The sequence below is a fragment of the Sparus aurata genome, chromosome 23, assembly GCF_900880675.1.
Source record: "Sparus aurata chromosome 23, fSpaAur1.1, whole genome shotgun sequence".
NCBI classification, from domain to species: domain Eukaryota; kingdom Metazoa; phylum Chordata; class Actinopteri; order Spariformes; family Sparidae; genus Sparus; species Sparus aurata.
Window position 1 is genome coordinate 17,273,824 of NC_044209.1, and position 25,652 is coordinate 17,299,475.

The 25,652-nt window shown below is 41.3% G+C and overlaps 2 protein-coding genes across 7 annotated transcripts in view; both read right to left on the reverse strand.

Annotated features, from left to right (window-relative positions):
- crebbpb (CREB binding lysine acetyltransferase b) overlaps window positions 1-8,647 on the reverse strand; it is a 35,121-nt gene extending 26,474 nt beyond the window's left edge. For all 6 annotated transcript variants that reach the window (XM_030407460.1, XM_030407456.1, XM_030407459.1 and 3 more), the window contains exon 1: window positions 7,758-8,647. In XM_030407460.1, coding sequence (XP_030263320.1) covers window positions 7,758-7,842 — 85 coding nt within the window. In that variant the 5' untranslated portion in view covers window positions 7,843-8,647. The remainder of the gene's footprint in view (window positions 1-7,757) is intronic.
- A 1,356-nt stretch (window positions 8,648-10,003) lies between these two features.
- Window positions 10,004-25,652, reverse strand: part of adcy9 (adenylate cyclase 9) — a 39,593-nt gene continuing 23,944 nt past the window's right edge. The window contains exons 2-10 of the mRNA XM_030407142.1: window positions 23,386-23,555; window positions 20,869-20,982; window positions 19,581-19,837; window positions 19,328-19,430; window positions 18,438-18,646; window positions 16,619-16,778; window positions 16,190-16,332; window positions 15,992-16,027; window positions 10,004-15,111 (exon numbers count right to left, since the gene is read on the reverse strand). Of these exons, the coding sequence (XP_030263002.1) occupies window positions 13,737-15,111; window positions 15,992-16,027; window positions 16,190-16,332; window positions 16,619-16,778; window positions 18,438-18,646; window positions 19,328-19,430; window positions 19,581-19,837; window positions 20,869-20,982; window positions 23,386-23,555 (2,567 nt within the window). The 3' untranslated portion in view covers window positions 10,004-13,736. The remainder of the gene's footprint in view (window positions 15,112-15,991; window positions 16,028-16,189; window positions 16,333-16,618; window positions 16,779-18,437; window positions 18,647-19,327; window positions 19,431-19,580; window positions 19,838-20,868; window positions 20,983-23,385; window positions 23,556-25,652) is intronic.

Below are 25,652 nucleotides of genomic sequence, written 5' to 3' on the forward strand. Positions count from 1 at the left end.
GAAGGGCCAAATTACTTTAAAACAGTTATTTTGTTCATAAAAAGGGATTTCTTTGTTTCCTTGACACAAAAGGAAAAAATAAAAATAAATACAAAGCAACAAAAAAGGCAGCTCAATTTTAGGTCGAATCGTTAATTGAAACACAGAATTCTCCTATCGATGCAACCCTAATAATATCAATACTACTAATAATAGCATAATATTGTATTTCGTGATATCATGACATTTTCTGAGATGTCAATGTAAAACTATTACTATTACTATTAATGATGATATAGATTTCTCACCCTCTCCTCAGCTTTGCCTAAAGTTGGCCAAAATACTTGGTGTCTGCCTTCCCACTCAGGTTGTGAATCAGTATTTGGCAAGCGTCAACCTGATGCACAGTTTGAGTGTAAACTAAGAATTTGTGTAACATTTAAAACTAAAATCATGTAGGGAGGAACACAATGTGACACAATGACCACATTTTGGAAAAGAATCACATGCCAATGTAGTATCAGTCTGAATGAGCATAGCAGGTCTGCCATATTCTGTGAACAGTCATTCAGATGACTTTGGGCAGAATAACTTTAAGTAAGGTGACTTGTTGTTACACAACGGTCCCCGTTTTAACTTAACAGTTCTTTGGAACAAAAAAGTGCAGAGGAAAAGCTTTAGTTCTGTAACTGAAAGCACACTTATGGTTATGCAGAAAAAGTTAACAAGAACACAGAACACACAGAAAATAAACAGAACCTTAATGAAGGTTGCAGTCCAATTCACACGTCTATGCCGAGGTCCTTCACGTGAGGGTGCGAGTGTGCCTGTGTATGTCAGCCAGTAAAAATGTTACCAGCACAACAGCCGCACCCACGCCTAGCTCTGAGTTATTACAGTAAGAGAGAAATCCAACCTGTTTATCAATAAATATTGTGGCAAATAATGGGAGGTTAAACATTACAGCCACAGGCTCTAAATGGAGAAAAAATGATTAAAGCAACCAGTCTGAGTTACAGCAAGAGACATGGTACATAGTTGAGAGCAAGCACCTGTTACCTGCCAGAGGCCTATCCACCACCAAGATTGAGACCACAACAATTTAAAAGAGAGAGGATACAGCTGGGCCAGAAAACTAACTCACAGAGAAAAAGTGCCTTCAGCAGGGTGAGTCTTTTCAATGCCATTTGAATTGGCTCATTATACAACAAGGATATGATGAGCATATCCAGTGGCAAGAAATCACATGCCAAGCCATCACAACGGAAGTGTTCACTGAGGACAGAATCCTAACACTCAAGTCACACTCACTATTCTCACCTGAAGAGGACACTGCTACTGACAGCTGTAATTCACCCAAACCTTTTCGACAGCCGCATCAAAAATCTTCAATTAGACTCTTCAGTCTGGGAGATAATAACAGGCTGTGCAGCGGGTTGTGCTGCCTTACCAAAGTCAGAGAGAAATGGGATAGAGGTGGAAAGAATAAGATGCTCCCCTCTATCCCCAAAGAGACGGGGAGAAAAGTTCCAACAAATCATGGCAGTGCTGAAGGGACATGTTAGATTTATAAGGAATCACGCTGAGCACTGGGAAAGTAGCTAGTGCACAGTCTTTAACAAGTGGTGGAAATGTTGGAGAGGTAAGGCCGCCTGTGGAGGTCTGATTTAGCCGGCAAAATGGAAATAATACAAATAAATAAACAAATAAATGTACTGATGCAGGTATTTACATCACTACTATCTAGGAACCACCTGTTAGTATCTTTTTACAAGAACAACAAGATAATTACTAAGGGGGCCATGGCCAGCTATTTCATTCCATTGCATTATTAAGATGTACAAAATACACTGCACGAACTAGAGTTATCATAGTCAACGTAACTTTTTTTTAAAAATGTATTATTTATGCATTTTATTCTGTCTTGCGCTGTCTTTAAAGTGTATTTTCCTTTGAACGTGCACAAGTAGGTGGGAGTGCAGCTATAAAACACAATTACCAGTTCAAATTACTGAAAGTCAACTCAAATTATGGTTATGTGAAATGGTGACACCCTTACCTTTCAGCCTGTGTGAACTGTTGTTTGAAAACTGTTTATAAGGAGGTTTAAAAAAGACAATTTGTAAATTGGGGCACCCTAGTATTAGGGAACAATTCTGGATTCATTCCCCTTCAGCAGACTGGTAGATGTAATGACGTAAAATCACGAAAATGTAATGCCACATTTAAAAGGCGAGGAAGCACTGTGCTCATTTCCTTGCCATTTGATTGGCAGTACATTTGTAAAACCTTTTATTTGGTGCTTTATAAGAAGAGCTGTGATGACTTCAAGATGTGCAAAATTAGTGGCACACTACACTTGTAAAGCTGGGGCTGCAGTCATTTGCTGCGCAGTGTTTATGAAAACCACAACCATTCAGAGAAAATGACAAGAAAAAAGGGCAATGTGAACAACCTGACGGGGTGAAAAACTATTTTTACTCTTGCAGAGATCGGGATTTGAAAGAGTGAAACAGCTCAAAGTCTTGCTCCGGAGAATATGAAAATTTTATGGATGTGCAAGATACTACAGTTAGAGTTGGTAGAGTGGGCTGCAGGGCAGAACTGATTGGGGTGGCTGATCGGTTGGCATTCATTGCCACCCATTGTTCTCCTCATCTAAATCAGTTCCAACTCAGCTGAGATATTAGCCAGCAGATCCAGAGTATCGTCTGCCACTGCTCTAACATGCTGGGAAAGGCAACATTTTAACATGGCTGTAAAAATCATGCTAATGCTAATATAGCTAGTGCTCACCCTGGAGTTGGGTGATCATGTAGATCAGCCAGAGAGGAGAGGTGGAAACCCCATGAGCAGAACGAGGGTTGGAGAGTGGCAGCCCATTTCTTACCTTAAGCGCCAACACACACATCTAACCATACAAATGAAAACAAGCCTGACACTGGCCTGGGACCAGAGGTGCAAACACAGACTGACACGAGACTTGAGCATCATAAAAAAATCTGTCACACATTAACAAAAACATCAAAGACAGGCTGCTAATCTGTGGCCGTTAGCCACAGCACAGTGGGCAATGGGCTGGATGGGGCAGAGGGAGACGCCTTTGCTATCTGTCAGCCTACCAATGACAGATGAGCTTTACCAGTAACAAACGTGACTCTGTAAGACAATCAGGTATATAGTGACAGTGCACCTTTGTAACACATCTATAGAATCTAGCATTAGTCATAATGAATTAAATCTTTGTAGCAACTGAATACTGGTAACCAACTTTAACATTTCAAAGCCAGTGAATGTATTATTTGATGCTCTGAAAACCACCCACCTGGAGTTATGTGGTCTGATTTCTCTTCTTAAAATGAGTCTTTAATCACTTTCTCTGTGTATGGATGTCGTACAGAGAGTCACTTCATCAACCCAAGGTACTTAAAATTTAAATAAACCAAGTAAATTTAGGTGTGCACAAGATAACATGAAAAATATAAGGAGAAATATTCTCAGAGTTACGGCTTTTTCCAACTCAAGAAAAAAAACTGTGCCTATCCTCCCACCTGCAGCCAAGCACTTCAATTCTTCTCAGTGTACTTAAGACCCTGCGCTGCATCCAAGACTTCAAAGAGAGCAGGTCTACAAGAGACACTGTGCAATGTCTCACTGAATACATGTTTCTGTGTGTCAACCAAGACAGAAAGAGCTTCTGGCAGCGTTGGGGGAGGAGTCTCAGTGTCAGGCTGCTTTATTGCACGGCAAAAGCTGCCGTCACCCCTGAGAAGATGAGCTACCTTGGTTGAAGACCGAGGACTGTCAGCCGGCTAGATAATACAGCCACCCACAGAAGGCAAGACGGACTGAACAAAGAAACTTCTCTCAGCTGACTGTGTGGCAGACAGATGTTTCCGATCTCCACAGCAATTTAGATAGAGCACCAGACTTTGTGTTTGCTCGAGAGGGTGAGAGTTGAGAGGCGGCTGCAGTGGTGCGATCCCAAAACTGAGACGGCGCATGCTTTTTTGATTTTGAGGCTAGCAAAAGAATATCAACAAAGCTACGTGCAGTACAGAGCAAGTATATCTATCTACTAAAGCCTTACCTAGCAGTTTTTACACCATCATGTTTAGCCTAGAAAAAAAGGGTTTAATTGACAAGTATGCTCCTGCAGTAGAGGTGAAGGGAGCTCACTGAGAAATTTCCAGTTATTAAGTAGGGAAGTCCTCAACGATTGATTGGAGTGATGCACAATATGGATTGTTTCAGTAGATATTGATAACTACCTGCTTCTAACAGCCAATATGGATAAGACAACCAATACATCTCTGTATTAAAAACCTAACCTGTAGTTTGTGTACACCTGAGAGTAAGAGAGGTTAAGATGCGGTAAGCAAAGATGGATGATTTAATATTCTACAGCTCCGATAAGATTGGTTGTCTTAAAACTTGCAGATTTTTCCCTCCTCTCGGAAATTGTGCAGCATGTTTCGCAATTAACAACTATGTAGTTTTCCTCTGAAACTGTAAAAAAAACATCCACAACAGCTGCAACATGTATTGCTCTCTAGTCCACACTGTAAAGCTCTACACAGGTGCAAAAGTTTGATGTCATGAGTTCAACAAATGTGTGCTACACTTGTAGGCGACGACTCAAAGTAAGAAAACATCAAGTCCACGTCAACAGTCCAAATTCAGCACGATTTATTGTTTAAGGTTAAACATTATCGGTGCATTACATATTAGACTAAACTTAACCGGTGAAATTACATTTGAATGAAAATTAAGCCAACATCGAATTTTAATGTGTAAGAGGTCATATTATGCTAATTTTCAGGGTTCATACTTTTGTTTGGGGGTTCTAGTATAATAGGTTTACATATGGATCATTGCTGCAGCACCCCCTTTCACACAGTGTCTTGAACGCTCCGTTTTCACTACAGAGTGAGACATCTCGCCTCTGTTCAATCTTTGGCAAGAGTTGCACATGTGCATTACTTAACGGGCGGAATACAGCCAATCAGAGGCAGAGCAGGGCAGGTCATGCCGAGCACAGTAGTGTGATCTAAAATAACATTGCTACAGCGGTAGCAACTGTATGTCTGCTGACTGACTGACTGACTAAGATGTATATATTTTATAATAAATATATAAAAATATATATTTACATAACACTTGTTACATAGTGACGCACATAAGTTACAGAAGTAAAGGCTCAACTCCAAACCAGGTGTTTCAGGCGGTTCAGGAGCAGTGTTTTCTGTGGGAGAGAGTGACCCCCTTTGGCATGGACTTTGGGCTTTTCATTTAGACCTTTTACATGCACAAAAATGCTTCATAACACAATTAAGAAGAGGCAAAAAGCAAATATGACCTCTTTAATAAATTCTAACTGTCAAGCAGCTTTTAATCGTGCAACAATCAACTCTGATGTAGTAATTACTCAGAAACATTTTGACAAAACGCTTCAGTAAAAATACCAACCATTGCTGGTGTAATTTCTCCAATGTCTGAGATTTCCTGCTTTTGTCTGTTTTCTATCATTGTAAACTGAATATCTTTGCGCTTTGGAATGCAGAATGGACAACACAAGATCTCTGAAGACATAAACCAGGGCACCAGGAAATTGAAATGGACATTTATTATATTTTATAGATGAAACAATGAATTGAGAAGAACAAACTTAATAAGTATCAATGAAAATAAAAGACAGCCACAGCCACCCAAGCCCTCCTTTCTCTGCTTTCCTCTGAGAGATGCATGAAATCCTCTTTCTCACGCAGAACCCATGTAAGAGCCCACTTTTCAGTCAACATCAGCAGGTTTCCCTCTCTGGAGAGTGAGTCACAAGCTAATCAGTTCATACATGACAGGATATGTCCTAGCTTCACAAATGGATGCCAACAGTTCTGTTCAAGTTTGAAGAAGTCACTTGTAAGTTTTGGAAAATCTGCAAATGCAGAGCTCTGGTGCCAAATCTTTATTACTCTGTATTTAATTTATCTCCACAAGCACTGAGTAGCAGCTCTAAATTCTTAGACTGAAGGACTGTCGAACTTCTGACATTTTTGAAAACATAAAAGCTTCGGTTTAAAGATTGAAACCTTGAGTTGTCCACTTCAACCAAGTAACTGAGCATGTCATGATGAGAAATACGGACCATCTCTCATTCACAAATAAATGCAACACAGCACATTTCTGAAATGTCAACCCATGTATATTAGTGAAAATGTCTTTTATTAAAGATGAAACCTGCAAAAATGCAGCTGTTGGTCAGCCATAATAGTTGATATCATAAAAAGGGCTCCAGGGTGCAACTCTTTTTTTCGCACATGGGCCCAAAAACCTGACATTTTCATTGGTCGCACTGGTGCATCTAAAATTTTGCTGGTCTGATTTTTAAAAAAAAGTGTGTTTCGGTTCACATTAAGAAAAAATATATGTGCACCTTTTTTCCTGTGTGCAATCACTTCCATAGTGTGTTAAATAACATATGTATTTTTGTGTTCAATTAATTCATGTGCTGGTGCACCTAAATGATAAAATTAGGCGCACTAGTGCAACCACTCTAAAACATCAGCCTGGTACCTTGTAAATAATGACCCTTTTAAAACTTGAGCGTAATTTGTGTAATGCATAAGACTGATTGAAGATTTATTTCTGTATCAACTGATCAACTGATCACCACAGGCACATATCAGAGCTTGAACAACATTGAAAACCTCACAACTTGCATGTGAGCGGGTGGCATGCCACCTCAGCAGATCATTTAAGTAATTATGCAATGTGTTGGCCACAAAATATCTAAGCTTATTAAAAAAGGCTCACTTTATTTTAAAAAAGGAAAAAACTCTTCCACTTAATCCAGCGATGCTGATGTGCCGGCTGGAATGGTGAAGACGCATACCCCAGGGCTAGTAGTCTATAATATTCTGTTCTTTCATGGCAGCAGCTTTTCTCAGCTCTGAGGCTATGTTGTATACACCAACAGCAGAAAGGTTGGACATAGGTACAACACACATGTAGTTTTGCAGTATATCTTTCCAGATCTCTTTAAACCCAGACCATTCGTGCGTTTTGCTGAATGAAAGAGGGGCTGAACCTTCAGTGGCATGCTGACCCAGTGGCGAGAGAGAGATTATCTTTCCTCCAGACAACTCAGGTTCAAGTACTTGCGACTGTAAAGAATCTGCACTGCTGAAGGGCCAATGAGCTAGACATTAAATCCAATCCAACAACAGGATCCTCTATGTTAACTGGTGACAAGAATAAGAGGGTTTTTTTGTTGTAATTTCTGGCTAGGTAATGAACAGGTGACATGGCACATTGACAGAACCAGTCCAACATGGGGCAAAACTGAGAAAAACCAACATCATATGACTTGTACAAACATAGAATTGTAATTAATTTGTATCTCAGAGATGTAATGATTGCCAAGCAACCATTATGTTGTTGTTACTTTTGACCCTTTAAAACTGAAAAGTTGGGGGCACATTCCCCCAGATGAGTAATTCTCTTGTGATGAGTAGGCAGTGAGTTTGCACTTTTATATACACACTAACTGCAGACTTAATCCAACACTTCTACAGGAACTTGGTGGACAGTTTTCCCATGATATGTGCACAGTGGATGGATTTTACATTGTTGTAGCTCTTTCCCTTAAAGGTGCATGCATTGAGCAGGGCTGTGCAACTGTGCGGACTCCACAGACATGCATATGGTTGCAAGTTTGCACATCCTCTTTATCAGCGAGTTGTGTTTGTATAAACAAAAAAAAAAAGTCCTGTTCTTACCTGGGCCATCTGATCCTGAGAGAGGTGAATTCAGCTTAGGTCGCTTTGCAGTGGGGGGTCCGACATCCAGCAGATTGTCAGCCATCCTGATCGGCAGATTTTTATGAATGGTTGATGGTGCAGAAAAATAACAGCAGGATCAGTCCAACTTGGCGGCCTCCGGCTCGTAATGACGGGTAACTTTTCCTAACGTTACGCGTAAAGGAGCAATTTCACAGTTTCTTTTTTTCTTCTTCTGGACTGGCAGACTGGCGAAATGCTGCCTGGAGAAAACGGTTTCAAAAGAAGGGCAACAGCGCCACGCTTCGCCGCCGAAGATCACCCCATGATAATCCAACACCCAACACCCACATAATTATCCTTAATAATTACGTCCAAAAATTATTTCAGTTCGAGAAAAATAAATAAAAATCAATCATAAAATATTACAAAAGGCGTAGGCAAATCCCTTTCTCCGCAGATCGCCGGTTTCACGTCTGTACAGAATCATTTTTTTCGCAGTCGAAACGAGCGACCATAAAATCTATCTCGGGCTTAAATAAAAAGAGCAAAATTCAAAAAATATTTTCTATGAAGTGGATTATTTTTCTCGTCGCTGTCTCCCGGTAAATACAGCGTCTCGGGACGGAGATACGGCGAGAAGCGGCGCTCTCTAAAAGGGAAATCAAATATACAGTGGGCTTTCGAGACGATAAAAACCCACGTAATCCTCACATGTTTGCATTAATTCTCATCGGAAGAACTAACACTTCGATTTTCTGGACGAAAAAAGCCGTTTGAGCTCGGTCTGGGTACCTCCGATCGGTTTTTAAAATTAATGCTCCCCCCGAAATCCCGATTCTGAGCCGCGTCAAGATGGCGGCTGTTGATTCCTCCGATACAAAAAAAAGTTTTTTTTCTTCCCAGCTAGACTGTGGGGGGAGGAGGGGGAGGCGTCGCGCTGTGACGTCCTGACGTAAACCTGAGTCCCACCGTGCGTCATGGGGACGTACGTGAAGTTGCCTCTAGGGGAGGAATAACCCCCCAAAAGATGATTTTTACTGTATGCTACCTGTTTTAAACTTCACAAACACATAACAGGCACTAATGCAAATTTAAAGGACTTACTTTAAAAAAAAAAACAACGGTGCATTGTTGAAGTTAATACACAGACAGCAGTTATTAAGTTCATAGGAGGGGGTGGACAATAAGTAGGCTTACATTAAAACAACTGTAATATGGTACAATTTATAGAACTTGTACTTGATTTTTTTCGTTTTTTTGCAACTTTATACATCTATTCTTATACATGTTGGGGGCAAGGTGACCAAGTAGGGCTGAATTTAAGTGCTGTACTTTAGTAAAAATGCTGAGGTACTTACAGGTGATTATTTCCATTTCATGACCCAAAGTCATACTTGAGTAAAAATAGAAATATCATGTTAAAAATTGGCTTTGGTAAAAGAAAGTGTCTTCCAATAATTTAATGAAGTGTCATTCGTACCAATACAAGTCAAACATATACAAATATACATATATTTACATGAATGTATATACAGACATGGGTTGAGCAATTACCAGACCCAATATGTGCCATTTTTCCAATTATTTGAATCCTTCAAATTTGAAATTTAATATAGATTAAAATATATTTTGAAATGTGCTGCTTTGGCTGTGAAGCATCTGCAAAGTAACTAGCAACTAAATTATTAAAATAAAGTTGCAACTGTGGTATTAAAAACTGAAATATTGACAGTGTATTAATAATACACATATAATAATACAGTGATAATACTCCAGTGCAGATATTAGGGCCTTGTGGCTCTTTTTTGCTCCCTGCCCAGGAACCAGGGAAACCAGTGCAAGAGAAGTATTAAAAAAAAGTGTAAATGCATTCAAAAGCGTACGTAAGTGAAAGGACACGACTAATACGAATAAAGTACTCACTATGCAGCCTATTTGTCCCTTTTAAATTGAATACGTCAAATTTAAGGTTGAAACTGGTTTGAGTTGAAGCCAATTCAAACAATTATATTTGTAACATTATTTTATGTATAAAAAGGATTTAATGTTTGCAAAAACAAGGTAAGGTTACAGAGTAATAGTGCATGCAGTTAAAAAAAAAAGAAGGACTCCAGGAAAGTACCTCAGTGTTGTCAGTTTGTTTGTTGGCTAAGAACAGTAACTAAAGAACATGTACCTTCTTACGATCCATCACTTATAAATACAGAACCACATGTAGTGTACAAACTATGAATTCAATCGGACAACTTTTCCCAGCAACTGACTTTATTCAACTTTAACCTTCACTTGGATACCGATTAGCGTGCTCTATACAAAAACAATTCCAAAGAAAGCAACATTTCATGAAAACTTGGCTTTAGCAGGCTACTGAAATATGGCCTACCTGCACACACCTAGTTGTGTCTCACCAGTTTTATTTGGCTAGTTTAAAGAAAAAAACTATACAAAAAGGAAATATGTATTTATTGAAGCCTTACTGTCCGAGCATGTTATACTTTTTGAGATGATGAAGTTGACTTAAATGTCCTGGTCACATTCCTGCTAAGATTAGAGCATCCCACACACAACCGCACAGTTTTACAAACACTCGTACATTTTTTATGCACATGCAGGCGAACGGACCACACAAGTATTGTTCCAACATTGTTAAAGTTACCCATACTATTTAATATTCTAGTACATGCGCTTATATAAATAATAGAAAAATGCTCAGATACTATACAATATAAAGGCATACTGTACATAAAAAGTGAGTGCCTTGTGCAAATGTGTTTAAACAGTGATTATATAAATGACCTTTCTTGAGCGTGCACAACACAACCTAATGCAAATTAAAGGATAAGTTCACCCAAAAATGGAATTACAATCATTATCTACTCCCCCTCCCCTCCCATACTGATGGAAGGTCAGGTGAAGTGTCATAGCCCACAAAACGTTTCTGGAGCTTCGCAGCAAAACAGCGCTACGGCATTTTTGTCCTGTATAATCGAAAGTTTCCAAATCCACAGAGATCCTAAACCTGATTTGAAGTGCTGTTATTTACCCCCTTAACCCAATATCTTCACCGTAGCTGCTAAGGTAAGTGCCGACAAAACCCATCGACAGTGGGTGCATATGCTTGACTGCAATTTGATGATGCAAATAACTTAAGTCGATTTGGTATCTCAGGGCTTCCAGAGACTTGGATTACGCAGGACAAGCTGTATGAAATTAATGGGGTTTTTACATTTTAAAACAAGTCCCCATCAACTCTAGTTGTTTAGGAACTTGCTGCCTTGCAGTTATGCTGAGAAGCCCCAGAAATGTTTTTATGGACAACAAAACTTCACCTGACTTTTCATCTGTATGACGGTGGGAAAATAATGACTGAATCTTTATTGTTGGGTGAATTTATCCTTTAAGGAGGAGATAAGATAACACACAAAGATGACAATGACACTCTTTGGCATCAAAATGTTCCATTGTGTTCCATTCTGCTGATTCAGAATGTCACTTACATCTCCGTAAATCGAAATCAAAGGCTTGTTTGCCCTGAAGCAAAAAAAAAGGTGAGTCGACCCTTCTATTTCAGTGTTCCCATTTGTCACATGTACAATACTAATCCAGAAAAAAATGTTCAGAGTTCATAAAAAACACATTATTTAAAAGAGCTTATCAGAAATACTAAGGAGGAAAAAGCAATGTAACTTATCTGCTATCTATGACACTCTATTAAGCACTTAACCTTGGATATGACAACAACAACTAATGTAAGAGTCCTTTTATTGTAGTATAAGAAACAACATTTCTGGGCTGGTGCAAGGGTTGTGTGCTCATTAGCATAAAGAAGGTAATTTTCCCTTTCAATCCAAGATGATATTATTGCATTTAAAAGAACCCAAGTCCATCTGAGCAATGAATACAGCACAAAAACAAAAAAGGAAATTTAAAAAAAAACTGCAAAAAGACCAATTAATGTTGAATGTGTTTGGTACGTTTACCTTTAATATTGAGAAAAGGCACTGCTCAAATGTCATGACCCTTAGAAAACTTCAAAAATGAAATGTGACCCAAGCACAAAAGTAAACATTCTTCTGCTTATGCATACCATCAGCTTTTTGAGAAAATTAAAACAACTTAGAGCACATGGTGGAAAGAAAAAAAGAGTTTAAAAATCAGGTTCAGAGTTAAAAGGCACAAGCTACCCTAGTTTCACACGTAGAGAGAGGAGGCAGCTGAAAGAAATGTTTCGATGATCAATAAAGAAGGCAAATTGGTTCTTTGTTGCTTGATTACTTAAAAGTACTGATGATGAAATGTTAATCAAAAAATATTAAGTAAACTGTTTTCCAGGATATCTAAAATGTCAAAAAGATAAGACACTTAGAAACTTTTTTTTTTGCTTCTGAGCACACAATCCTTTCTGCTGAGAAACAGTGACATAGAGAAAATGTAACAGCACGAGAGATTTACAGTTAGATTTCCTTAATAATGCGACGTCATAGTATGAAATCAGTGAAGTCAGAAAAGGAAGAGTAAAAACACCAATAGGGATACAATATGAAATACATTTGGTGCACTGCCTTTGCATTTGCAGCGCTTGTACATTGAGTTTCATGCTGCTGAAAAGTATGAAGCGGCTAATGCGTCCAGCTGTTTCCGTCCAGTAATGTCTTTCAAATCAAAAGAATCAGGAGAAAGGAGAGCTTCACGTGAACAGTTCAAGTTTTCGTGTGACAATAAATACGATAAAACACATTTAGTTTTGATTTGTGACATGTGTGTATCCATGTCTTAAAAGCACTATCAACTAACACACAGTGATTCCACAGCAAACCTAGGCAGTTGTTCTCTCTAGTCGATATACAGTCACAGCTAAAGACACTCTACAGGTACAGCCGTGCCTTGTTGGATCAACGCGAATCACAGCTTGAGCTCCCATAAGATCTTGAGGGAGGGCACAAACACTAGTAACAGTTAGCCTTGTCTACGTTGCTGTTGTTGCACGCATGCATGATTAAGTGTAGCTGAGACCGTTATGCCTCAGTACTGAGGCAATAAAAAGATCTTAACCGAGGCCAGAGAAGGAGCTGCCACATCAGCAACTGATTTCTTTTTTCTTTTTTTCTTCTCCAACTGCGTTCCAAAACATGTTTGTCATCCTCCAGTTTCACCAAATCAGTCGAGGAACTAATCGTCACCTCTTGTCATTAAAACCCTGCGTGTTCTTATTAATACACAGTCACATACAAACACACACTCAAACACACGGTATGCATGCAGATACACTCACACAACACACAGCCTGGCCTCGTCTGCCTGAACTGATTAGCGTCTTTCTGGTTATCATGGAGAACATCGAAACAGGCTCTGCTGCATTCTTGTGCAGATTTTACTAATACATATCTTGGACACATCTTAATAGCTTTCATTTGACAAACTGTGGCACTTTCCATATGTAAGGTCAGCTTGCTGAGCTCTTCTTTGATAAAAGGCAAAATATCATAGCAAAACATAGTTTACAAAGTAAAATTGTAACAAAAGCAAAGCATTTGTCCAAAAAAGTCTGCTTATTTACAGTTTTCCCTTTTATGTTATTCGTCCCTTACTCAAAAAGGCTTGGTCTACACATTATTCTATTCTAAAGGCACTTAAAAGACATATGAAAGAAAGAATTAAGATTAAAGGTGTACAGATAATCAAGTAAGTTAATGGGAGACGATGGGATCTGTAGCAGGCGAGAGAAAGTTCAGAGTCAGCCATCACCATCTTCCCATTTCCTCCGTGTTTCTGCCTGATCACTCTGTGGTCCTGTCAGCACCCTCCACTGACAGTATCATCCAATGAGATATGGACTAAAAGAAACCTGCTGCCTGGCCCGGGGGTCTTTCCCCCTGATTCTGCCCATGGTAGGACCAAATGTACAGCAATTCTACAAATGCCAACCTGCAGGAACAAGAGCTTAAAGGGTAAGAGGACTTGTGATAAAACAAATTCTTAAAGTCTGGTTAACTCTCCAACATTACTGTCACAATCATCCTCGCGTTTGTCTTTCTTGATGTCTTTCGGGGATATTGTTGTGGAATTTTGGGGAGTATTTTGCTGAGCCGAGGATGAGATGATGTGCTGTTTGTTATTTGCAGAGGGCCCTTCTCGGTTGGTGACAGGGAGACATGTCATGCCACCGTGAGACGTAGACTGCCTGGCATGAGAGGTCTCTGTCGAGGGGCGTCTTTCACGGCTGGTCGCCTCTTTGTCATGGCCATGCCCTGTTGTGATAGAGGAACCAGCACTGGCACTGGGGACCAAAGTAGTGGTACTGGTTGCATTTGTGCTGGTTGCGGGCACCATACTGGCGATTTCATCTGTGGGCGATCGCCCAATGCTACCATCCACCTGTGCTCGGATCTCTGGTGAGACTGACAGTTGGTACTGAGGCACAGGGCCGCTGTCACCGCTCTTCGGGTAAAGGAAGGTCTTCATCTGACCTTTGCCTTTAACGTTAACTGTGCCACGGTAATCAAACTCATAATCCATTCCACTGAGCACACAATAGCTCTCCTCGCTGACCTGGACACGACACTCCACGCCTGTAGTATCCATGCGACTGGCGATGTTGACCGTGTCGCCCCAGATATCATAGAGAAGCTTCGTGGTGCCAATCACCCCCGCTGTTAGAGGGCCGTGGTTGAATCCAATGCGTAGCTTGAAGCCAAAGCCCAGCATGTTCTTGTTGAAGTCGTCGACAACGCGCATCATTTCCAGCGCAAATTCAAAAAGAGCACGGAGGTGGGCATGAGGATGCGCCGCATCTGCACACTGCTGTGCATTTAGTCCTGCTGCAGCCATGTACGTGGCACCGATGGTCTTGATCTTTTCGATATTTGAGAAGGCAGGCTTCCGTAACAGCTCATCAAAGTCTCCAATTAGCTCGTTGAGGACCCGGTAGCACTCCTTGCCTCCCTCGTAGCTTTCCTCATAAAACTCACTGAAGTTTACAATGCTGGCAAATATGACGCCCACATTGTCGTGGTTCTTGGAGTAGCTCTGGGTGACCTTCAGCTGCTCGGCTACGTGGATGGGGATGATATTGCGAAGCAGCCAGTCGGCCTGGTCCCTCATGTTCTGGATCTTGATGCGATGTTGATCAGCCTCCACATTGCCGTGGTAATGCAAGCGGTGACTGACCTCAAATTCGCGGTTAAGGAACCAGACCAGGAGGAGGAGCAGGAAAAAGGCCACGCAGGCCTCGGGGCCCAGCAGGTCCTGTGGGTGTGGCTGTGGGTTGGAGTCTGCTGGGCCGTCAGCCATGACAATGGAGCTGTTGCTGCTGCTGCTGTTGCTGCTGGTGGTATGGTTCTGGCCATCCGACCTTGAGTAGGGAAACAATAAATAGTTAAAGAAAAGGTTAGAAATAGTAATTTGGTCCTCAAAATAAATGTGGCACTTCTCAAGTCTCAAAGCAAAACTCTCGTTTGACTGACTGTCCAAAAAGCAAACTCTGTGTACACAAACAATGTTCTCAATGCTCGTGTTCATGTGTACTACGCACAAAGTTTGATGCTGTGTCGAGCCATCTTAGTTTTTTAAAAATAGCGATTTTGATGCTAGTGTAAGAGTGCCCCAGAACTCCCACTAAAAATGAGCTTGCCCGAAGATGAAACTACGGTAAATCTTAAAAGTGCCTATTTCTTCGCAATTATGCTTTTACATGAAGGTTTGACTCATATACATTCACAAAAAAAGCCTAGGTTGCATTTTGGCGAGAGTTTTGCTTTAAGTAAACGCCATAACTATTGAATCTTTGGGCATGAGTTGCCTGCACCTGACCAGTGCTTAAAGTTGGTTGGTCCTCACTGGTATGCAGCACCTGGGCTTTACATTTAACTTTTTGGAGTATCATGATTTTTTACATGTTCCGACACTTCTCAGAAGCTGCCAGTACTTTTTTCTGCCCTCTAAAAACCAGGGCATTTCATAGACTGGGGATCAGGAGCACTAGCGGAAAGTAGTGCTCCTGATGGCCATTCCTGCAAGTCACACTGTCAGCTCTGCGGTCTGCTTGTGTTGCTGCAAGTTTATGAATAAGCTGAGTACCGGCCGTACAGGTACTCGTACACAGACGTAGACGTACATGTACACAGACATCTACACATACACATATACATACACATACACGTAGAACTGATTGGTTGATGAGCAGGTGTAAACTAGGACACTAACAAATTGCTAACCGTAATAATCGTACCTACCAGAGAAACTCTCTCTTAAAAAGACTCTTAGCAACACTGGAAGAGATAAAACACAGGTAGCACGCATTAATGCATCACTATCCAATGTATATCACATTATCTCTACACTAATATTGAACACACAATAAATCATAACACATTTGACAAATCTTTGAGCAAAAACAAATGTCCTTTCGTTGTCGCTATAATAGGTCATACCTGCAGGGGGAGCTGAAGAGCAAGGCAAGCATTGCTACTCCCACCAGAGTCGCTAGGACTGAGCGCATCCAGTAGCTGAGCTGGCAGAAGTTACAGTACTGAATGATAGCTATGATGACAGCACAGCAGATGAACATGTTGAGCTGGGAATAATATAGGGCACAGAGTCATTAGTCAAAAGAGCCATTACAGTTCACACATAAATTACACTGCAAGCTGTATTAATATAACTCCGCAACTAAAAGACATATGCTGAATGTAATAAAGTCAGAGGTGGAGGTTTTATGAGCACAAGATGAGATTCTTAACAGTATGAATGAGAGAGAGAATAAATCTGCTTACAAAGACAGCAACCAAATAACAGTACTAGTTTTCAGCACCCTTGAGATCAGTTTGTAAACAGAAAAAATATTCAATTTAATAGTCCACCTGGATGGAGAGATGCGTGTCACAGGTGACATGAGAGAAGACGGCCACAGCCGGCAGGGACACCAGGATGGCTCCGATAAGGTGACGAGCTATCCAGCCTGAAATCACTGTCATCAGCACCCGAGTGCAGTGCAGCACGGTGCCCAGGTAGAAAGTCATACTGGAGAGAAAAAAAACAGTGAGCTGTGATTTATATAGAGATTATCATGCTGTATCAGAGATAATATTAATAAAGTGCTGATTCCGAATACCTTGGCTTGAACTCACACAGCCTCTCAATGCTCGAACAAAACCAAGGGCCAGTAAACAAAATATATTCATTTATGATGAACTGGCATTTTTAAAATAAAAATAAGGCATGAATTATCAAAACTACCCTTTTATCCACCATTGACTTTTAAACATCCGGATGCAATGTGTAGTTTGCGTTGGTATATGCTGCTCTGTTTATGTTTTTAAAACATGTATTGTATTATATGTATATGTTGTACATGTTTTCAATTCAGGGTGACACTAAAAAAGCCTTTCCAATTTAAATAAAGGTTTCAATGAAAAAAATGGATGAATGATCTAAATCACCGACTTGACGTAACAAACACATGAAATCACTCAACATAATTTGGCACTTTGCTCCAGGTCTCTCATTTCTAATAATCCCAGTCTTAAGAGTTCCCTGTTGTCCAGGTTAATCCCCTTATCCCCTTTTTCTCTCTCCGTTTGAAATTTTGAAATCAGCACTTGGCAATAATATGTCAGATAAACTTTCCAGTTGCAGTTATCTAACGACTTTAAGGAGGTAAAGATAATCCAATTACCCTGCATGCAACCGTTCAGTTCCTTCACCCTCTCTATCAGGGGTCTGAAACAAATTAATTTAAAACAACTAATTCTACCAAATACACTCAAAGCTGAGCAACTTCTCTTACCCTCACCTTTTCCTCATACCCTGCACTCTGCCCCCAATCTTGTAACAGTTGTGCTCCTTGATATTGTGTTCCCAGCGAAACGTTCCCCTTGCAGATGAGACAGGGAGCCAATTCATCCAATTCCACCAAAACAATTATAATAATAATTTACCATCTCTCTTCGAGCTGTCCTGCCTCCATGTAGTTTCTTCTTCTCTAAGCCTGGATTCTTTCAAACTAGTAATGGGTATTTTGTTGCTGTCATAACTGATGTTTTAAAGTTGACAAGTTGCAAAGTTAGTCGTAAATTGCTAAAGATCAGACATGAAGCAAATAGCCAATTCTCTTGTTGTGTTTTCTGCCTTTAAATGAATTGATTACTTTAAACCAGAAGTGCAAAAACTTTTGCTTTGGAGGGCTTACAGTGAAACTTAATAGTAGGAGACGGGCCAAAATGAAGCCCCTATTGTATTGTGCTATATTGTTAAGATGCAAAACGGAACTTTATAGAAGCCTTAAGAGGTATTTTTAAAGTTTGATCCAAATAGTTGTGTCTCATTTGTTTATGCCTAGAAAATGGGTGGAAAAATACCAACATGATTTTTCTTAATTCCTTAAAAAAGTATGTGGTTCTATGATCCCAAGTTGATCCTAATTGACTTGTCTTGTCTTTCATATTTTTAATATAAGTATTTTTACCTCAAAAAAAATAATGCATATACAGTGATTAATTTAACAGTTTTCTGCGAGAAAGATCTGGCAGGCCAAGTGAAACCCTCTTGGCAAAAAAAATACCCCAAAAATGTATAACAGGACACAACAATACATTTTTAAACGTGTGGGGGGCTCCTCCCGACATTGTCTTGCAGGCTGGATCTGGCTCATGGCCCTCCTCTCTTTACCCAGTATCTCACCGTATAGCTATCAGCAGAGCCGTAACCTCCAGCAGGGTGGCTACAGCTGTCAGAATGAGCGCCGTTGTGGACAGACTCTGCTGGCTGACAAGCGGTTGAAGGAAACAGGCCAGTGAGAGAGCCAGAAACACCGAACAGCACAGCAGCATGTCCAGGAAAGAACTAAATGTTTGGCTGGCGAACGTCTGCACCACTGCTTGGGTTTCCACCTGGGCGGGAGAGAGAGATGAAGGGGAAAAACATAGCAGGAACAATCAAAAAGACGTTATTAGAACATGAATTAACAAAAGATCCTCATTCAGGATAATGATCAATAATTAGAAGTCTTAATTAGTAAGTCTCCATTGAAATCCCTCCACATTATTGTGCCAATGAGTCACACTCTAGACTTAATGATGTAGCAACAGTTGCAGCCTTGAGAATGATAAGATGCACTTCTAAGCTTACACCAGCAGAGGACATCACAACCTAATACAAAACTACTCCGAAGGTCCTGCAGTGATTTCTCTTTGCCGCAGTCTTGACCGGTCTGGTCAGAACGCAGTGCAAACAGGCTTCACAGACAAAACACAGACACGCAGCGGAAACACAAACAGAGAAGTAAAAGACACCCGCAAACACAGGGAACATTTCACGGAACATTTCACGCTTACAGGTGGAGACAGCAGAGATGGGATGAACACACAGTTTCTCTCTGCTAGTTGTGAAACTCTGATGATCTCAGATCACAGTCAGACCAAAGATAACTACCTTATAAGCTATAGCACTCGTTTATAAAGTCAAAAATAAACGCACTTGTGCATGTACACTCATGAAACACACAGGCAGACAAGTACCATTATGTCATGCATACAAACAGCTCATACACACATACACACACACATACACACCTCCTCCTGGTAGCTTATCCGGTACGCAGACTCCAGGCTCTTCTCCAGGAAGGTGAGGCTCAGCTTGTTTATGGGAGGTTTGTAGAAGTAATCCTTCATAAGGCTGTCACAGGCACAGAGGAGAGTTCAGCTGGGATTTCATATGTTACAATCAACTTGTTCGAATTTGGCCAAACATTTCAGATGAACAACCAAGACTGATGACCTTTAATGACTTACTGATCAACTGTCTATCATTATATTATATTCAAACCTGTCCTCCTTGATAACATCCACAAAGTGAGCATCGCTCCTCTCCCTGAAGTTTTTGGAGCGAAGAGGGATGAGTGCCGAGTGGTCCATGCCCATAGTTCCTCCACTCCACGTCTTCTTCTCCTTCTCCTGCAGCATCTCACACAGTGACGTCTGGCTGTTCTTCAAGGCTTCCAGCTGAGGGTTGAGCAGGCCGTTCAGAGCCTTGGGGCTGCGCCCTGCAGACACCGCTGGGGAGCACTTTAGATTTGAAGAGTCCTACAGTGAAGAGAAGGGTAAAAGAAGACCTACATTAACTAAAAAAAGAAGGGGTGATAATGGATCTTTGCTTTGGAAATAGGTCAGCAATGACAAACTGATATCAAGCCAAAGAATCATGGCAATTTAAAATGCATGTGTCTGTAGCACACTTTATCTGGGACTCGTTGAGTTCCAATTCTGTGAACTACTTTTGTGTCCTTCAATTTGCCTCTGGGCGTGAGTGAACAGAACCAGAGTTGATTCACTATTCTCCAATATTTGATGAAACTTCAGAATAAATACTACAGTGTTAATACACATTTGCAGTGAAAAACTCTTCTTTGAACTGAAACAAGTCAGACATTGATCATCTTAGATAAACAGTTCAAATGGAAACCTTCCCATTGGGAAGGATTAATGGCATCCAGCGGTGAGGTCGCAGCTGCAACATGGTAGACTCCGTGGAAGAGGACCTGTCCTCAGTGTAGATATAAAAAGCTCAATCTAAACCCAGTGACACACTAGGCAGGCAGTCTGCCAATGTTGGGTCATCTGTGAGCTTCTGTGGCCCTAGTTTTTGCAGTATGTCAGCGATTTCCGGTCAACTGAGCATGTTGAATCAGCAGCAGAGCCCTTTGGTGGGAGAAATCACTTTGATTGGCTGATAGCTAAGGGAATAAGTGCACAAGAAGAGAAACAGGGGGAAAAAATGGAAAGCTGTTGCTGAAGTAGTCCATGATTTCAACCATCACAACACCAAGAGCGACGTTTTATGAGAAATGCTCTTGATTAGAAGTGGCTATTTAAGCGAAAGTGTGAAGTATGAATATGGCGAAGTACAGCAAATGCTTAACATACAAGCTTGTTGGCCATTTATTGCAATGTGAGGCGAAGCGACAATCGGCCAAAGTTTCAGGCTTTCCATTGTACACGAATGAACACATAATTGGGATTAAAATGCTCAATTTCTGCCTTTAGATCCCCCTAAATCCTACACACTGGACCTTTAAAGCCTCATCAGTTTGGTTCAGGTAACAACAACGGATAACCTTGCTGTTGTTGGTCTTGTGATCGTCATGGCGGCCGTTGTGCACCGCTCCTCCTTCGTCCAGAACCTGATCCTCCCCTGGTACCAGGACCACACTGCAGGATAGACAGGGAGACTGCAGGGAGATTGGAAGGGGGGGGGGGGGGGGGCAGTATGGAGGGAGATGCAGCATATGGAGGCAAGAGAGAAGAAAGAGAATTAATTACGGGAGAGACGCAGATCAAGCGAGGCATATGAGCGGAGAAAAACATGAAAAGACGGCAGAGATCGAGATCAAGAGTCTTGAGGGATGACAAACCGACAAAAAACGAATCAGAATTGTGGCAGCAAAAGACGAGACTTGTCACTTTAACACAAGCTAGGGATGCTGTGACGTGTCTCGCAATCATCTTACACATTTTATTGGCTTGACATTACTTGTTTCAATGAGGACAACACTAACAGGAGCAGCAGCAGGGCCCTCAGAAACGAAAAGGGAGTCGGAGAGTAAACAAGAGGCGTAGAGGAGGTCTACGCGGGCTCAAGGTCTTTTATTTTCATCACACCCATCCACTTGAAAGAGAATGGAAAGTGTGAGCACGCGCAAGTGTGTGTCTGTAAGAGATCTGGGTGATGCATGACAGACATGCAAAAATACTAAGCAATGGGAACCCAGAAAACACCCCCTACACACTGCGAGGTAGCACACGCCAGATCACACGTGCTTACATTTAGAATAGATCCTCTCTCACATTCAAATGTCATTAAGCCTTTTTCAAGATTGCTGAGTGTGATCCCTCATGACTGTGTTTGTGTGAGAGCCACTCAGGAGATGAGACGCTGTAAATGGAGGACTCATCAGGTGAAGCCAGAGAGACCTGAGAAGGGCTTCCCGTCTCCCTGCTCCCAAAGTACCCCTCCCCCCTCCGACTAGCTTGGCAGAGAGCTGAAAGATCTGTGCAGGGATCACAGGGCGCAAATGTGTACAGAGAAGGGAGGATTAATTGGGGTGGATATAAGGCACAGCGGTGCAGGGATTTGAGGGTAATTATAAGGGAATAATGTGTTTGGTGAGTCCATGACCTGGTGGTACAATTTGAAAGCAAATGAGAAATCTCCCTTGAAGGCAGAGCTAAGGAGGAAGGCAGTGGACCGACATGTTCGGGGTTGATGAGGAAACTGTGATGATGGGTCACTTATTATTGTGTAGGCTGCCTGCTGGGGAATCCAGCGTCTGCACTGCAGAGTTAATAAGATGTCATTGTTTTGTTTTAAGATTCTCGTCTCCAAGCCTTCCCCTCCTCCTTTTCCTTCTCTTTTCACTCAGTTGTCGGAGCACCTCATATATGCCAGACCTGAATCGTAATTATACCCTTAGGGCCCCCTCATGGATGATTTCTCACTTATGTTTTCTGTGTGTCTGCTTTGTTATCATGTATATACATTCTGATAGTTGTTTTGCTGATTATCTTGTGTGGCATGTCCTCTTCCAGGTCACTATGGTTGAGAGGAGGTCAGCGATGCGTCGGCCTGCTCGGTCGTCCTCCTGGATGCACATCCCTTCACATATACTTTACGATCTCCACGCTCGGGCTGACATGAATATGATCAAATATCACAATATTTTCCCCCATATATACAATATTTTGCACAATATCAAATATTCAACAACTATTACATCATTTTCAGGATTTTATTTTGAAAAGAAAATGCACTCGGAGCAGTCGCACTGTAGTGCTGGCAATGCTTGTTGATCATTTGGAGGTACTACAGGTTAATTGGCCTGATATGGTAGCATGCACGCAGTGTTTTCACAAACATAAATGGAGGAGCATCTAAGAAAACCAGCTTGCCGATTTGGCAATATTTCAGGTTTAAAGAAACCAAGGGATTTGAATGAGGCTACGTTTCGTCTTTCCTATAAGCGGGGGGTTAACTTAACTGAACAATATCTCCATATCAAATTTTGGATATTGCTGAAGCCGAACAATCTACTTTTATTCTTCCATTTTTTCCTTACTTGAATCAGGGTCTAAGTACATATGATGTCGTTCTCTGTACAGGTTATGAAGCCCACTGCGGCAATGTGCTTTGTGCTATATAAATAAAACCAAGTTGAAGTGGATGTATGGAAGCTCACGCATGCAGGAGTACCGAAAGCGAAGAGGGAAATCAACACAAGGCTCCAAACCTTGCAGGGTGCCTACAGTTACAATTGTATAATTACGTGAAACACATGGACAAATTCAGGTACATGGGAATCACAAGGATTCAATATTTTTCTTTTCTTTTCCACTCGTACGAAAAGGAAGCTCCTTGCATGCAAAAAAATGAAAAATATCTATCAAAGCTTCTAATACGCCCACATACACAAAAGTACATGGAGAGAGAAAAAGATGAACATCAAAGAGGCTGGAGCAGAACATGCAGTTCAGTGTTCCTCCTCAGGCAACCAAAAGATGATACCACAAATATACTTACTTCCTCGACAACACGGCTAATGTTTCATATAATTATCTCAGAGATAGTGGGAGCTCACCTTAGCACCTTCAGGAGGGAGGGTGCCTGTTGAAGGAGCTCCGTCAGGCGTTATCACCACTGAAGCAGCGGGGCAATGAGGATCCGCGTGCTCAGCCAACCCCACCTGAGAGCAGCCGCAGTGAGACTGTGGCTCCACCTTCCTGCCGGAGATCAAGTAGGTCTTCAGGCCTGGGGAGACAGAAACAGAGAGAGAGGAGTGTTATCACTGGCAGATCAGATGAAACTGAAGCAGGTCTGAGTTGGGTTTAGGCATCGCTGTGTGGATGAAGGTATCGGTGGTTTGCTTTTAGGATTCAGCAGAGGCCCAGCACCCTGCAGGATGAGCTCCCTCTGTGAATTACATTAGCAGGTTCCTGGCATGAAGCTGGACTCAAGAGAGGGAGAAGCAGTGAATATCAATATCTCCCAGCCGAGGAAGCCAAGGTCGTGCACATGAGTCAGTCTTGTTTCCATAAACATGTTCATAAATATGAGGTGTCAGGCACTTGTGTGGGACTTTTCTTTTTTCTTTTTTTAAAATCAAGAACCAGATAGATGAGCCGTAAGAGATGAGGCTGCTTATGAGAACAACACCACACATGAACAGCTGACACTTCTCTCGAGGTCCACAGGTTAATTTGTCTGTTGTCATTTCCTCTGCCATCACAACTATTTCTTCTTCCCCTCCTACATAGCCTGAGGAGGAAATTTCAGTATAGAGGTGCTGAAATCCTCCCATACATAATTTCCAATGTATTTCCTCTGTATTGAGATAATTATTTGGTTATGCTTTAAATTAGGGTCCTTCTAACAATCGAATAAAATACTATTTTAAACAAGAATAAGAAACTCATAAGACTTCTATCATAATTCTTAAACAGTCTATAAAATGGTAAAAAGCTTCTCATCAGTGCTCATAAAAAACTTCTAATTAACAATAATCATGTTAATGATGCTGTTATTAACACTTATTTAGTCTTATCAATACATATTGTTAATAATCATGTTCTTAGCACTTGTAAGAAGCCTTTATTACCTATTAGGTAACTCTTACAAAGCGTTACCTTCCGTGTGAAGCTCATGCAGGTGAGGCCCTCTGTGACCATGACACAGCAGACACAGCAGGCCAGGGCCAAATATTTGAACACCTGCGTCCTCTCACTTTCAACATTGTTATCACGTCCATTACTTCTACAAGTAACATGTGTGTTTGTGCAATTCCAAGATTTAGCCTTCTGAAATGACTGCTTTGCCCAAACACACAAAACATGGCAATGCAGGGATGAAACAGAAGGTGTTTCACTTTCTTGACAACATGCAAACCTGCACATGTCACGATCTCAGTGAGATTTCCTTTAACTCTTCTGCAGCCTTGGACCAGTGGGTTACCAGGACGCTCCCACAGAGCAAGTTTTAATGAGCATTGCAGACATATGGTGCACTTCCTGTTTAGGTTTGTATCACCAACTTTGTTGCTCAGACAGTCAAATCACGTTGAGTTTGTTTCATTTAGACAGCACATTTAAAAACAAGAGGAGTTGACCCAAAGTGCTTTCCAGTTGAGGCAGATGGGTTAAACATCATCCTGGATGCAGGTATGCATGTTAAAGGAATAATACCTTAAAGGCAATGATGCGTAAATATCATATCAAGACAGATAGGAAGTAGGAAGTTCAGATAAAATAGGAAAAGGAAAACAAAATTGACACACCTGAAGTGCTTTGCACCATAAACATGGCTACTCCATTGAGCTAAAGGAGACCAAACATTTGTATCTGAACTTTCCTTTCATATTTTCCCGTGTTTGCCAGAACTGTTGTGACAAGCCACAGCCACAGTAACAGATATCAGTGTGTGTGTATGTCAACAGTCTAGGTAAGTACCTGTGACCGTGTGCTTAGCCACATAATTTAACTGTCAGTGAAGCCACAACCTTGGGCACTGAGCATTGTCTCCTCTAAGTACTTCAGACAGGCCTGCCACTGCCTCGCCTGTGCTGAGCCACCCTGGGGCTGCACTCTCTGACACACACACACACACACACACAAACACACACACTCCCGAAGAGACCACACACTCAACACAAAGGGTACGCAGTCGTATTTGCAACAACACGCATGCACACACGGCTTAAAGCAGCGGCCCGAAAAATAAGAAATCAAGCACACAGAGGAGCCAATGTAAACACACGGGCAATAAGGCCGCACAGAAAAAAAAATACACCCCCTCCAACCACCTACACAACCAGACAAACACATATACACACAACGGAGCGGAGGTGTAGAT